At 40.9% G+C, this 15,123-nt stretch overlaps 2 protein-coding genes and 1 long non-coding RNA gene across 5 annotated transcripts in view; 1 reads left to right on the top strand and 2 right to left on the bottom strand.

The window, feature by feature from the left end:
• The window catches only part of LOC114133241 (roundabout homolog 2), a 98,236-nt gene that overhangs the window by 38,434 nt on the left and 44,679 nt on the right, over nucleotides 1-15,123 (bottom strand). For all 3 annotated transcript variants that reach the window (XM_027998978.1, XM_027998980.1, XM_027998977.1), the window contains 3 exons: nucleotides 8,165-8,289; nucleotides 4,210-4,381; nucleotides 1,791-1,996 (listed from right to left, as the gene is read on the bottom strand). In XM_027998978.1, coding sequence (XP_027854779.1) covers nucleotides 1,791-1,996; nucleotides 4,210-4,381; nucleotides 8,165-8,289 — 503 coding nt within the window. The remainder of the gene's footprint in view (nucleotides 1-1,790; nucleotides 1,997-4,209; nucleotides 4,382-8,164; nucleotides 8,290-15,123) is intronic.
• On the top strand, nucleotides 10,920-13,500 carry LOC114133242 (uncharacterized). The gene is made up of 3 exons (XM_027998981.1): nucleotides 10,920-11,658; nucleotides 11,753-11,923; nucleotides 12,130-13,500. The coding sequence occupies exons 1-3, from the start codon at nucleotides 11,373-11,375 to the stop codon at nucleotides 13,155-13,157; spliced, it is 1,485 nt and encodes a 494-aa protein (XP_027854782.1). The 5' UTR covers nucleotides 10,920-11,372; the 3' UTR covers nucleotides 13,158-13,500.
• Nucleotides 14,338-15,116, bottom strand: LOC114133243 (uncharacterized). The gene is made up of 3 exons (XR_003593128.1): nucleotides 14,952-15,116; nucleotides 14,755-14,863; nucleotides 14,338-14,544 (listed from the first exon to the last, which is right to left on the bottom strand). It is a non-coding gene; the product is annotated as an uncharacterized LOC114133243 (long non-coding RNA).

The following is a 15,123-nucleotide window of genomic DNA, read 5'->3' on the forward strand; positions in this document are numbered from 1 at the left end:
AGTTTCACCAGACCAGCTGTATGTGCAAACACACACTAAAAATAACGTTCACCACTAAAAATACCAACTCTGATTCAAAAACTACACCCTAGTTTTTGATTACAATAAAACAAATTCACAATTTCAATCAATCAACATTAGAAATATCCTTATTTACAAAACAAACAAACCTTGTGCCTCTATCAAGGTGGGGGCTAATAACCAGATACATTTTTATAACACTGTTGCAACTTGTCTTCCGTCCTTTACAGTCATTAAGCTGCCGTTCTATAATATAAACAGCGGAAGCTCGCTTATCAAAATAAAAGCATCAAATCGAAAACAGGAAGTCAACCATATATTCTACAGAGTAAAACAAAATAAAGGCAATAAGCACTAAAAAGGAAATACAAGAGATAAGGAGCCTAATTTGGTGTTATTTACATATTGTGTTTGTTCTATGGGACTTCAAATGGAAAGTAGCACTTTGCTAAGTCCGTTATATTTCTGGCAATACTGTATGTTCACCAATACGTGCTGTCCCATTTACGAGATGTGCAAATGTGTTTGAGGAATTCTTTTTTATTTTTTTGGAACGTACAGAACGTGCATGTGTATTGCACATAAAAAAAAGCCCAACAACAATCTACAATATTCGTATAAGTGCAGTGTAGGATGATCAGAGAGCTTTTCAACCTAACTTATTCTCCACTCTCATCATGAAAAATCACAAATGAAATCCCGCTCCCTTCCCCTTCCTCTCTCCCCGCTCCAACCTCAGAGCCCCCAACCCTAACCAGCCTGCCTGTTTACATTATGAGCTGTATGTGTCTTCACACTCGAGCGGCGCTCGTGGCGTTTCTCCGTGTCCTGGCCGGGAGCCAGTCTGCTGGAACCACCGTCAGACCATATGAGATCACCCTCCGCAGCGCTGACCTCTGGCTGACAGACAGCTCAGTGTGCGGCAGCAGGTGAACTTTTTTAGATGACTCCAACTACTACTAAAATATTGATGCGCTCGTAGGGGCCATGAGCAGGGTGAATATTTTTAGGCGATCTCTCTGTCTCTCTCTCTCGTCATCTCCGTTCCCCCCTCTCTTTTCTCCCCACCCTCTCTCGACACCACACTAATGCATCTCTTCTGTTCCATTGAGCACATTGGCGTGGCACATTCCCCCTGCCTCAGCGGTGCATTGGACCACGGCTTAATGCTCCAACTTCGCTCCCCGCCACTGCTGACAAACAGGGCGGTAGCCGAATAAGCCTTGAGATCTAATTAAAAGCCGGTTTCGATGATTAGTCGGCTATCGATTAATGAAACCGATTTCGTTTATTTTCTTTTTTGCGTACGCTCCCGGCGAGACAAAAACGAGGGGCATGGTGGGGGCTTCTGACTCCTCTTCCATCAACGGAGAACACATTAGCATTTATAAACAAGCGCCTTCATTAACATCACAATTACACACCGCGTGGGCACATAATTGTGCCGGAGAGATAATGCGCCACCTTGGTACGGCTGGTCTTTGAAATCCTGCCTCACCTTAATTTTGCCCTGGAAAATGGAGTTTCTGATGGAAATGAGATAAAATTCTGTCACTGGGTGGGCTGCAGGGAGAGGTGACAGCAGGTCAGAGATGAGACACTCTATTACTCTTTAGAGTTTTTTTTTTTTTTTGTGGCTTCTATCACCGATTCCCTCTCTGTCAAAGATGGGACGGACTTAAAAAGAATCCTTTTCAATCCTCCCTCCCTCCTTTTGAATGAAAGCGACTACCGCACACCCCCACGCACGCACACACACACATGCACACCTTTAGATCTGCAATTTGCAGCGTGCCGTTCTCCATCAAGGTCACTCGGGGTTTATTTCCCTGCAGCCTCTCTCCATCTTTCTCCCATGAGATCTTGACTGAGGTGCCTCCAACTAAGCGGCAGTGCAGCTGTGCCTTGGCCCCCCGGGACACGGTCTGGTTGGCCGGGCCCTGCCGGATGATCGGTGGGATACGACCCGAAGGCCCTGGCAGTTTAAACGGAGAGGATGAAAAAAACAACAACAAAAAAACAATTTGCCCCCTGCCAAATTTATTCTGGTTGCACTCTTCTTCTTTTATCTCAGCTAGATGTTGAAAATGCTCAACTCCTTTCAGAGTCAAACACAGTTAGCAAACACACAATGTGGTTTTCAAATAAAGAGGAGAAGAAGTTTTCCCAAATCAAAATGGTTTCATGTGAGTAAAACAGATAAGTTTAAAAAATTAAAAAAGCCCCCTAAAACTAAGATCTACTTGTGCCCCCTTCGGAGATAATAGCTGCTGTCAAACGAGACTGCGACACTCACTCTACCTCAGTGTGAAGGCATTTCGTCCCACTCCATAATCCGCACTGGAGGGTTTCACAGTATTGTCGGTTTGCTTAAGGTCAAGTCACATCATTTTAATTGTCTGTAAGCCCAGACTTTGACTAAGTCGCAAAAGACGTCTTTTTGCTGAGCTGTTAGTGACGAACTTGCTTGTTCTCACTGGATTATTGTCCTGCTGCATAATCCAGGTTATCTGCAGTTTAAGGTCACCAACTGAAGTCATTTCCTTCAGTTCTGCTGTAGATCTCGCTCTTTCCTGAATGACCTTAACTGAGGCAAGTGAAGTCCGGTGTACTCTAGGGTTTGCTCTGGATCCTTTTGTAAACCTCCTGATGAGACACTGATGCACTGTATGAGAAACTTTGGTCCGCTGACCAATGCTCAGAAGGTTCACCACTCTTCCATGTTTTCTCTATTTGAGGATAGAGTAACTCACTGGAGTTCTGAAGCCTTGAAATGCCTTTGCTAAACTTTTTACCCTGCTAGATGTCACTTTATTTTTCACTTATTCTCAAACTTCTTTAAAACAGGGCATTAAGGGAGTTTTCATATCTGATAGTCCAGAACTCTCGGTTCGATTGTGACGATTGTAACGTTTGTTAAATTTTCAGATGGTGTGGTTCTCTTTCACACTGCGTTATGTCAAATGAATCAAACCCTTTGACAAACCTGTTCCTATCCTCACCGATTGTAATGCTACACCAAGAACCACTGGAGGAAATGACACAAAGAACCTCCAAGAAAAACCGAGCGCAACTTCACAAAATGTAAAAAGAATGAAGTGGTGTCAAATTTTAGCGGTTGTAGGATTGCTCTTTTGTCGTTGGTAAAAGAATGTGGGCCATTTCTCCCACTAGCACTAGACTCAAGTTTGTTTTGGTTGTATTTACCCATAATGCCCTGCGCTACAGTCCACTTCCTGCTTTTGGAGTTCCTTCCCGTCCATCTACATTCACATATGCGTTGGAACGACACCACAGTTCACTTCAACAGAACCAAGAGGCGGACCAGAGTTCCCATTTTTGGATTTTCGATTACGCATTCGTGCGACAGACTGGCGACCTGTCCAGGGTGTACCCCGCCTCTCGCCCGGAACGTAGCTGGAGATGGGCACCAGCAACCCTCCCGACCCCATTAGGGACAAGGGTGACCTGAAAATGGATGGATGGATGGATGGATTACGCATTCGCACCTCTAAAAACGAACCAGACTTTCTAGACAAACAAACTGGAGTTTCATTAATGCGGAATAACTGGGCTTGTGTGAAAACAGCTACTTTTTTTTTCCACACAGGCCCAAGTTGGTTTGGCAGATGTTTTTTCTCCCACAGTGAATGTAATCTTCATTTGAAAACCGAATTTTGCATTGGCTTTGGGTCATCAAGCATTAAAATAGCTTGATGATGAGCTTCAACATTTAGATGTGACAAAACGCAAAAAGAAAAAATACATAGATCTGGGAGCAAACTGCTTATCATGGCACTATATTTTAGTGGTGCTATCTCCGTTCTTCAGCGGCATTTAAAGCAGAAAATTAAGTACAAACACATTTAGAAGGCTGAGGGAATGTAATTAGAAAGTTGCCAGCTGTAAAATGCACAAGAGGGAAAAAAACGCTTCAGATGCAAACAGGTAGAGTTTAATGGGCTGCATAAAGAGGACAGAAGAAGGCATAAATCTGCCATTTACAAGCTGCCTGTAAAAGAACATTAGGTCTAGAATTCATTGCTCATCCCTTATGGGGCCTCCAACTGTGCCCTCCCTCTATCAGACCCTGTTGTTGTGCACCTACTAAGTAATTAATGTGTTTACCTTATTAGGTGATGGTGAAGAGCAAACCTGGCAATATGACCCTGTGGATCAAAGACGTACCTCCTTCCACCTCCAGCAGAGCCTTGGTCAGCACACTTCCTGCCACGCTGATGGCCTGGCAGACGTAGAAGCCCGAGTCCTCGGGGTGGACGTCCGCGATGGTCAGCGCTCCGCTCATGGAAACGGAGTACCGACCGGACTGCGACGGTGGCTGACCGGGAAACAGCAGCATCTAAACACATCGATGCACAGGCCAGGTGAGAAAGATAATGTAGATTTGGTCCATTTAAGACGTAGGAGTTCTGAAGTTCATGAAAAAGCCAAAGGAAAAAAAATCTCCCTGTTTTTCCTCAGTGTATTTAATTGGGATTTAATTATAATAGATCAACAAAAAATAGACAGAGAGCCAATGCTCAGTCAGATTTGGTGGAAACAACACGAATGTTCCCAGTTCTGCTTACAAATATCATCCCCAAAGCATGATGCCACCAACACCATGCTTCATTGTGGACATAGTGGATTTAAGGTGATATGCAACATAGTTTTCTGCCTCCTGTAATGTTTTGAATGTTTAATTTTGCGAAACTTAGAGCAGAACTTCCAAACATTTCCTTCTCCTACATGCTCTGTAGCAAACTGCAAATATGACCTCTGATGGCTCTCCTCTTGCGCTCTCTTCCATAAGGGTCAAACTATTGGACTGAAAAACCACCGGTTGTCCCGTCAGCAGATTCTTCCACCTGATCCGCGGCTCCAGACTGATTTAAATTGTGTTCTTTGGTCTCCATTATCCTATTTGTTCACAATTGTTTTCCAATAAACCTGCAAAGAACAGCTGGATTCATGGTAAAAACTAAAGTACACACAAATTAACTATTTCGTAATTAGGTGCTCTAATTAGGTGACTTGTGAAGGCAAGTAAAACTTGATTTTATTGTAGGGTCTTACTCTAAAGTGAGCAGAATACAAATGAACGCCACACTTCTGACATTTCTGAGATTCCACATTTAAAAACACACACAAAAAAAATGCTTTTTTCTTTCTCAATAGATTGAGCCCAGCATAATAAGTGCAGCTTTTGCATCAGTAAAACTTGAATTACATTTTTCTACAGTGAAAATTTTGATTAACAGAATTTCTCCATTCTGGAAAAAAAAAAAAGGAATTTAAAGTTTTATTTCTCTAAAATCTAATAAATCAATGCAGCTTTAGCTCTTTTTGTTGCTGGTAAGGTGTAAGGATGGGCTTCGTCAGGGAAAAGTGTCTTTTGTTCTGTTGTGTGCCTGGTGAAAAAAATAAAACTCACGCAAGAATCAATGTAATTTTCTTTCCCGTTAGCCTTCAAAAAGCCTGACTAGTTTAAAGATTAAGTGGAAGATACGAGTTGAATCTCCCAATTAGCTCTTCCTTTCTGTTGTGCACAATACCCTGCACGGCTACACGCATTCCCACATAAAACCCCGATAAATAAATCAAATTAAATCGGAGCGAATAACCGACATGCAAGGTGTTTGTTGACGATGTCCCAGATGTCTTGTAGTTCTGTCATCCTGTTTGTCCAGATGTAAAACGAGGGGGAAAGGGATCCATTCAGCCGACCACTTTATTCCTCTAAGAGGCTTAGATCTCGAAAGATGGACCGAAGTTATAAGGTTACAGATAATCCTCCAAATAGAGTGAAAAAAACAAACAGCCTAGCACAACCCAACAAGCAGGCATGTGTATTTGCTAATACTGCATGGGGACAAAAAAAACAAAAAAAAAACAAAACCAAACTGGCTGTATATGTCTGTGCTTGGAGTCGGTGCAGGTAGCTTCTAATTGAGCAGAGCTGAATTTATAGTCAGGATAATGTGGAAGCAGAACAGAGTTTCCCTTGAAGGAGCACTTTCAGCACCTGCTAAGCCCTCCTTCATTCCCCTGCTTTATTCCTCCAACTGCATTCGGATTATATTCCAGCCCACAGGGGGAGAGAAGGAGAGCAGAGAATATGATGCTGAAAAAATGAAGTTTCTCTTAATCCTCAGCATTCCTGCAGGAGCCTCAGGTGTAGTGCCAACACTTAGCATGGAAATAATAATAATCCCCTCCGCCTCGACTACGATCCCCATTCTAAGCCCAGAGCATGATGCTACCTCCGCCATGCTTAGGTTTGGGCATGTTGTTATTTAGGTAATGTGCTGTATTGTTTTGTGAGCCACACCTGCATCTTGAAATGGCGGCCAAAAGTGAAACCTTGGTTTCATTAGACGATGAAACAATTTTCAAACATGCTTTTCAGAGACTTTAAAAATGTGCCTTTGTTAACTTAGTCAGGTTCTGTTGTTTTTGTTTCTAATAAAATAGGCCACTATGTAGCTTCCATGACCAGTTTGGACTCTCAACATTTCTAAAGGGTTACACTGTTCTCGGTAAAGTCGCTATGTTTTTTTCTATTTGGTAATAGCTTCCTTCACCGTGTTCCACGTGTTTTCACACCTGATAGTCTGGCAGACTTGGATCGATTGGGGACCAAGAATTGCAACATTTGCTATATTTTGAGCTGGTGCGGTTTGCTTTCACACTACACTGTGTCAAACAAACTAAAACCTTTGAAAAACCTTTACCCCTCCTCATCCGTGGTGGAGCTGTATAAGGAACCATTGAAAAACAGACATGAAAACCTCGGAAGACAACATGAGTTCAGAAGTTGTAGGATCTCTCATTTGACCACAAGCCATTTCTCCCTCTAGCGTTAGACTCACACGTTTATTTTGGTTGTATTTACCCAGAATGCTCTGCGCTATCGTCCACTTCCTGCTTTTGCAGTGGTCTCCAGTACATTTGGTATTCACACATAAATTTGAACGTCGCCCAAGTTCACTTCAACTGAGATTTTTAGGTGGACATTGGTCACTTTATAGGGAATGATTACGCATTCACATCTCCCCAAACGAACTCGACTTTCTAGACAAACAAACTGGAGTGCAATTAAAGTCGACCAAACAGGGCTGATGTGAATTCACCCTCTTGACTCGGAAATTCTTTGGTACTTTTCTTCTGACTGGTGCTCTTTGACAAAGAGCGACTGAAGCTCTGTCTAGATCGTGACTTTTGCAGTTAAATGCATCCCAGGACATGTCAGGAAAAGTCTACTTATAACAGATAAGCTATATTTGGGGATCAGTTGTTGACTCACTTCACATTTTCATAACACAGCAGCATCCACAATTATAAGCAGGCATACAAACTTAAGCAACTACTAAGTTATTACATATTCTAATAAGCTAGAATATGTGTTCAGATGTTTGTCAGATTAAATGTGCATTTTGAAAATTACATCCTTTATGCAGGTATTAAACATACTTTTCATTAAGCCCACATTTACATATTATAAAATGTTTTTTTATTGGTCTGATGTAATATTTTAACTTTAAATGTCAAGTTTTAATTTTCTGCAAATGGAAAAGTCATCCTAATCAGAAGAAATAAAGGCTTTCTAACGTCCATTTGTGTGTAATTAATCTATGTGTTTCACTTAGTGATGAAGTTCCTGAAATAAATGGGTTATTCTAGTTTCTCCCTAAAAGATTTCAGTTTGTTTCCATTAAGTTGTACAGATTATGCCACAGTATGGATGACAAAAATAAAAAGGTTGCAATGATAAATCTTCGTCTTGTATTGGAAAAACCTTTTATATCCACTGTGTAAGCTGTATTTTCCAGTAGGTTATCGCTGCCAGTAAGCTGTATGTGTAAAAATGTGCGCAACATTTGCCTTGAAAACGTGTTTTGAAGAGTGTGGGCAACTCAGAAAAAAAGGTGTCAAGATGAAATAATAAAAAAAGAAAAACCCTGCACATGTTGGGGTGAGTCATTCTCGCCTTTGAAAGGGAGGTGTGAAACTCTGTTTATTGATATGACAAACAATAAAGAGCTTGTAAAACTGTTCAGACAAGCTAACACCAACATGTAAAAAAACAACAACTTCAGACTTTACACTCACAAACATCTTGTTCTCTGTTCCAGCCTCTTACCTGGCTGCCCTCTTTCTGCCAGAAGATGGCAGGTGGAGGGTTTCCTGTGGTGCCACATAGGAAGGTCACGCTCCTCCCTTGGGCGGCAATCTGGTCTCTGGGCTTTGCAGTAATCTGAGGAGGCACTGGAAGGAAAGGAATACAGGAAGGCTTATTTTAAAAAAAACCCGAAAAAAAACTAGCCTTTTCTGATTGCATCCTGGTGGATTAGCACTCACAAAATGTACATTTGTATTTATTGATTGGCCTGACAGGGTAACAAATTTTGATGGACGATAATTTGTCCCAAAAATTACTGGGATAATATTGTCATGTAGAGACCATGTTCAACTGATATAATGAAAAATAAATAATAGTAATAGCAACTACACCCATTCAAACATTAAAAAAAAACCCTTTTAAGTTCTAAAAGAACACTTCACAAAATGGCGGCTTTTCAACTGGGTTAAAGAGGAGTATCTCTTAAACGGCTGTTGTCCAAATGGAAATTGCTACGCTCATTTTAATTTATTGTGTAATTAATTGATTTAATGATTACTGTGACAGGCTTATGTATTGATAAAGTGATATGATGACACACTGTTTTCAATAAACCACAGTTTTCTTTTGCCTTGCAAAGACAGACTGCTCCCTCCAGAAGGGAAGGAGTCCAATTATCTTGATGTCTTCTTCATGAGTGATGGTAGGATGGATTGCAAGATGGATAAATGGATCGGGGGGCTTTGTCTGTCGGTAGTGGTAAACAGAAAACCGAGCCAAAAAGGCAGAGCACTCGAGCTAGCACTCTATCTGGAGATAGAGATCACAAGTGAAAAGTCTTGATCCAAAATGCTATTGGCTGAAATTGGCTTTTTTCAAAGACTCGGCCTGGGAGATTGGAAAGGATTCCTGTCACAGTGGAAAAGCTTAGCTGCTGCTGCATCTTTGCCTCAAAAAAGTCAACTAGGGCGGTTCAAGCACGTGATGAGGGTATCTCCTGAACGCTCAGCTTTAAATCTCATCTCACCTGGTCTAGAATAAAGAAGCACGTCCGATCTTCAATCAACCACGCGTCGCCAGTAGCGGTTTCTGACATGTGGGCAGATGCCCAGGGCAGCTTCTCTTTTAGGGCGGCCATAATAGTCAACCGTTTTACAGTTAAATATGTAGCCTATATTTCTGGCTTGAAAAGTAATTATTTCACAAAGTGTAGGACTTTTCACAACAGCTGTGCAAATTAATTTGTGTTTTTTTTTAAGGGCAATGGTGTAACACGTGTTTCTAAAAATCAATGCAGATGTTAATTGACAGTTGTGCAGTGAAATGTGTCTTGATCAAAATGCAACACATAATTATATCAATGTTTGACTTATGGTGCGATTTACTTTAATTGCATTTATTTTCCACAGTATAGTATACTTTTAACTGCACTGTTTATGGTATGTTTGTCCCTTGCTTGGTGTGTTTATAGTATTTTATTATTCTTGTTTCTCCCACATTTTTTCAAATAAAATATTAATTTTATTAATTTATTGGCCCAGGACCCCAAACATGCTAGGACCGGCCCTGTATGTCGCCCCTCTGTTTGCTGAGCTTCACTGGCTGCCACTAATTCAAGTTACTGGCCTAAAAAGTTCCCCTCACTGTCATTATGTCATAAATGTTTATTTGATGGGATTTTAGTTTTATTTCAAAGCGTTGGGTCTGAAAGCCGATTTAAATAAACATAAAGGATTAAAAATGGCAGCAAACGTATGAAGTTCCTCTCCATCACAGCTGTTTACTCTGATGGTAATCGATAAAACCCTCATTAGCTCTTAACAAGGTGAATGGAAGGATCTCTTTACCCTTCTGAGCCGGTTTTGATCTATCTCCACTCTCTCATCTGTCTCTGATCATTAATGAGAGAAATCACCTCAAGCTGAACTGAAGAAAAACAAACGGGAGGAAAAACTAAAACCCTGACACGCAGCACATCAGCACAAACCGCCACCGTCCTCGTGACATTTTCTTTCTGGCTTATTTTTGGAAAAGGTCTCAAAGAGCTCTCATTTTCCATCTGAGGTCAGATCGCTGTCTTATCCACGACGTCATCGCGTCCTCCGAGGATTCACACTGACCGCTGCCCACTTCATCCAGCTGGATTGATTGGCTCACAGTTCCCACAGAACATGGAGCGTCTCCAGCCTCGATCCATCTGCTCTACGGTGTCTCTGCATCATGCATGTGAGCACAAACGCAGAGTTGCACATCTGCAATACCGAGGGGGAAAAAAACGCATCGAGTAACTTTAGTTTCTGTTGGAATTACATAAGCAACGCTGGTCCAATAACATCATCCTGACTAAAGGAATAAACTATGTGCTGACTTAAAGCTGCAGAATGTAGCTTTTATGAAGAAATTATGAATTTTACATACTTGCTGTCAGGAAGAAGCTGCATTATAGCAGAGAGAAAGAGGGGAGAGTGTGAGCAGCACCTTTATGTAGCCTGCGTTATATTTTGGGTTCATTCATTTCAATTCCTGTGAACGGTAAAAAAAGAAAAAAAGAGTTAAGATGTTTAAAAATGTTTAAAAAGCAATTTCCAAACACTAGTAATATTTCTATGTCAAATGCCTTTGTTATGTACAATTTTGTATTTTATTTCTGTATTTAATAATTGCCAAATTATTTTACTAGTTTCTAATAGACCCTTTTCACAGTGACGTCAGACAATGGCCGCCATAACTCAAAACTGGGTATCTTTACTTCTGGGTATCTTTACTTACTTATCGGAGAGTAAACCACCTAGCAGCAGCTTTAGCCACATTTAGGAAAAATATACTCTCTGTCAGCGCTGTAACGTTTAGAGGTTCACTTTCTGTGTTTTATAAAACAGTGTTTACGTGCTAGATAACCGTTATAAGTCATTGTCAATTTACCATTCTCCAACTGTATTCAAAGGAACCAGCCTCTGATCATGAGTAAACCAGCTAGCAGCAGCTTTAGCCACAGTTAGGAAACATATACACCGCCGCCTGTCAGTGATGTAACGTTTAGAGGTTCATTTTCTGTATTAATGGAAAATAAAGGGCAGCTTCCAACAACGTTGTTTAGAATAGTATTTTAAATATTGACTTAAAAGATTTACATGCATCATTCACATATTCTGATGTGATTCATAATTTCTCTTTTTGTTTTGTTGTATTTTTCCATCTTTCTCAGCAACGACCCATCTATCAAACAAGCATGGCACAATCATCAAACCGTTGCTATTGTAGTGTGCCATGCTGTTCAAATAACAAACAAAAACAACCCTATTTGAGCTTCCATGACTTTCCTGTGGATGTGGAAAAACGTGCCCGCTGGGTAAGAGCAATCAGGAGAGATGAAGGAAAAATGTTTCAAATCCTCAGAGGGAGCACCTTTGTCTGCAGCCAGCACTTTACCCCAGAGGATATAAGTACAACAGCCAGTGGAAGAAAACGGATTAGTCAAGGAGCTGTGCCTTCTAGATTTCACTGGAATGATTGGGGTAAATGAAGGAGAACATTGTTGAACAGTTTTTAAAAATATAAACAAAAATGTATTATGATCATGAAGTGACTCAACATATTTTTCACATCTAGGGAGAAGTTCACAAGCTCATGAGTCTGTTTACAGGCGAACCAAAAAGTCTCTCAGTGCTGCTGTTCAGGATGACTCACATAAGATTGCTGACCCTGAGGACTCCTCAAAGGAAAAATTGCCTGCAGGTCCAATGGCAAAAGACCATGACTATGCCTGTCATTCTTTTCCGGGTTAGTATTACATAAAGTGTCTTGTAGAAAAATTATATGGCAATGAATCACATTGTAACCGTCTAGAAAATATAGTGTTTTTTGAGTTTAACACAAAAAATGCATATATACGTACACACACGCACACGTGTATCCTGTAATGAGGACAGTGAAAAATTATAGATGTTTGTGTGAAGTCTATTAACATTTATTTTTCTTTCCCTTAGGTGAACTACACGGTGCCATACAGAGAATTAAAGAGTTGGAGTTCCAAGTGTTATCACTTGAAATGGAAATCCTAGAGCTAACTCTTCAAAAGAAGCAGCCAGTGATTTTCAGGTTTTGTTTGACAGATGAAGATTTCCGTTATTACACCAAATTCACCTCAAAAGAGGTCTTCAATGTGTTTTGGGAGTCAGTTTACCCTTCTGCTTCAAGGCTAGTGTATTGGTCCAAGGCACAGCGGACTGCAGAAGAAATACCTAGTCCACAGCGAAAACTTCCACTCATTGATGAACTGTTTATGTTTCTTTGCCGTGTTGCAGCTGGACTTCAGGAGAAGACTTTGTCGACCATCTTTGAGGTCAGTTTGTCTACAGTTAGCCGCACCATTTTAACATGGACTAGTTACCTTTACCTGGTTCTTGGTTCGCTGTCATTGTGGATGACAAGAGAGCAAGTTCAGCGCACCATGCCTGACAAATTTAAACAGTACTGCCCTCACGTGCGTGCGATTATAGACTGCACTGAGATCCGTTGTGAAACTGCATCCTCACTCACACTACAGTCAGAAACCTTTTCAAACTACAAAAACCACACCACCTTTAAAGGTCTGATTGGCATTGCTCCTTGTGGGATTATAACATTTGTATCCAGACTGTACACAGGCTCCATCTCCGACATAGAAATAACTCGAAAATCACAGATATTAACGTTACTTCAGCCTGGAGATGGGGTTATGGCCGACAAGGGTTTCCAGATAGAGAAGATTCTGTCAGAGGTGGGAGCAACGCTTATCATTCCTCCACTTAAAAAATCCACCCAACTCAGCATGGAGGACACCCAGAAGACCCAGGCTATTGCTCGGCTGAGGATTTTAGTTGAAAGAGCCATACGAAGGGTGAAAGAGTACCATATCTGGGATGGTCTTGTTCCTCTTTCTATGGTAGGCTCAGTCAATCAGCTGTGGGCCATCTGCTGTCTACTTTCAAACTATCAGGGACCTCTGGATCTAAAAGGCGACAAACCTGTGTAGAGCCTCTTCTCCTGCAAGTCACAGCCCTTGGATGAGCATTAATGTAAACAGTTGTGTTATAAACAAAATCTCTCCATATATATGACCTGTATTTGTTTTTATTATTGAATAAATGAATAGATGTGTACAGTTCTATCAAATCTATTGTAAATAGCTTATCTTGAGGTAGCTACATATGTACAACCTTTACATTTAAATTGCACTTTCTTGTACATTTTACACATCTGTCAATGAAGTATTTGAATGAGAGAAAATGTTCAAATTAACGTTTTTATTGTGGAACAAAGAAGATTTGTGGCCATCAATTGCAAACATTAATAGAATAATTATATTACAAAATGAACATGGAGCATACACAAATGGCCTCAAGTTCACAACTTTAGCCCATTTGTGATAGGGAGAGTATTTACAAAAGGCCTATCAATTTTATAACAATCATTTTCTCAAGGTTTACCATTTAAGAAAACATCCATGTAGATGTCATGATAGAAATGATCAAGCCTCTGTCTCATTGAGAGGATAAGCTCCTCATCCCTAAATATTCTCTCAACTGTGAAGTCAGTGTGGGTATCTGTAATAAAATCACACCACTGAAGTCCGCTTACAGCCAATTGGCCCTGAACCTGATAATAGTATTTATGACTCTTCTTAAGGCAAGCCTGGCCTTTAATTGTAACTAGGTGATTAACTTGTGCCACATTGTCAACATTGCAACTCTTTACCTCAGCTAACCCAAATGGAGGCATTTCCTTAGGGTTGAAGACTTTAGCATCAGGGCTAGCTCCAAGGTGAGGTGCGTCAGGATGAATGATAAACCCACATTGCATCACAGAGACATCAAACAAATCAGAATATTGCTTCAGTATTTCAGGTTCCAGATCCAACCCTCTTTTCATAGCAGCTGTCTGGGGAGTTCTTCTGAGAATACGAGTTGCCAAGGCCTTGGCAGAAGACTGACCACGCACATGGCATACTTCACGGAACCTGCTGGCTGTAAGTCGGGGTTTGCGTACCTCTGTCCACAGCTGGCATTCTGATTGCTGTCTGGTTTCTGCTTCAATAGCAGCACAGATCTTACGTGATATCTTAAGGCTCTCTAAATGGCAAAGTTGCCTATAATTAGGCTCAAAATCTAGTGGAAACCTAAAGCTGTAGCCGTCAACAGGTAACTGAGGGAACTCAGGGGCATCTGGATGTTTGATTATGTCTCTGCTCATTTCAGGAGGACACTGATATGAGAGCACAGAACCAAATGGCACAGGACCAAATTTAGAGTCCACTAAAGTAAGGTTTTGCAGTCCATAAAGCAACTTGCATATTCCTGGTTGTGGACGGATTTCTTTTAGTTTCTCCCCGCTGGCTTCAATATGAGGATCTGGAAGAGGACCTGGCAAGTGAGAGACGTAAATGTTTATGTAGATTTAATTATGTCATGTGACCTTTCACACCATAATGAAAAAGCTGTTACAAATGTTAATAATAAAATGTTAATAATTATGTAAGCTAATATGAAATACAAAGCAATACATGCTATTCATTCTTATCTATGTTAGGAAGGCATTACCACCTTTGAATAGCAGGGGACTCATTCCCTCACCTGCATACGCTCTGTACAGTGTGCACTTCACGCTAGTCCTAATCCTGGTTTTTTCCCTTGCCACAGGTTTACACACTGTCATATCATTTGTAGCCTCTGGTGCAACTCCCTATAATCACAAATGATTTATTTAAAAATAAATCAATACAAGTGATTAGCCTAAAACCTAAAAAGTTAAAGAAATATTAATATCTGACCTTTGTCCTTGGACGGTGCCAGGTCTGCAGTGAACTGGTGCACGACAGAGGCAATGGTACGGTCTTGTAGCCCATTGTACTGTAGTGAGCAGTTTGAAACAGAAGACCCACCATGTGATTGCACAGGGCTTTCCCAGCTGTGCAAGAACATGACATGTACTTCAGTTCCACA

The sequence above is a fragment of the Xiphophorus couchianus genome, chromosome 18, assembly GCF_001444195.1.
Source record: "Xiphophorus couchianus chromosome 18, X_couchianus-1.0, whole genome shotgun sequence".
NCBI lineage: Eukaryota > Metazoa > Chordata > Actinopteri > Cyprinodontiformes > Poeciliidae > Xiphophorus > Xiphophorus couchianus.

Coding starts and splice junctions, on each gene's coding strand:
- LOC114133242 (XM_027998981.1), top strand. CDS start 11,373: ATGGCACAATCATCAAACCGTTGCTATTGTAGTGTGCCATGCTGTTCA. Junction 11,659..11,752: donor ATTTCACTGGAATGATTGGG/GTAAATGAAGGA, acceptor TTTCACATCTAG/GGAGAAGTTCACAAGCTCAT. Junction 11,924..12,129: donor TGCCTGTCATTCTTTTCCGG/GTTAGTATTACA, acceptor TCTTTCCCTTAG/GTGAACTACACGGTGCCATA.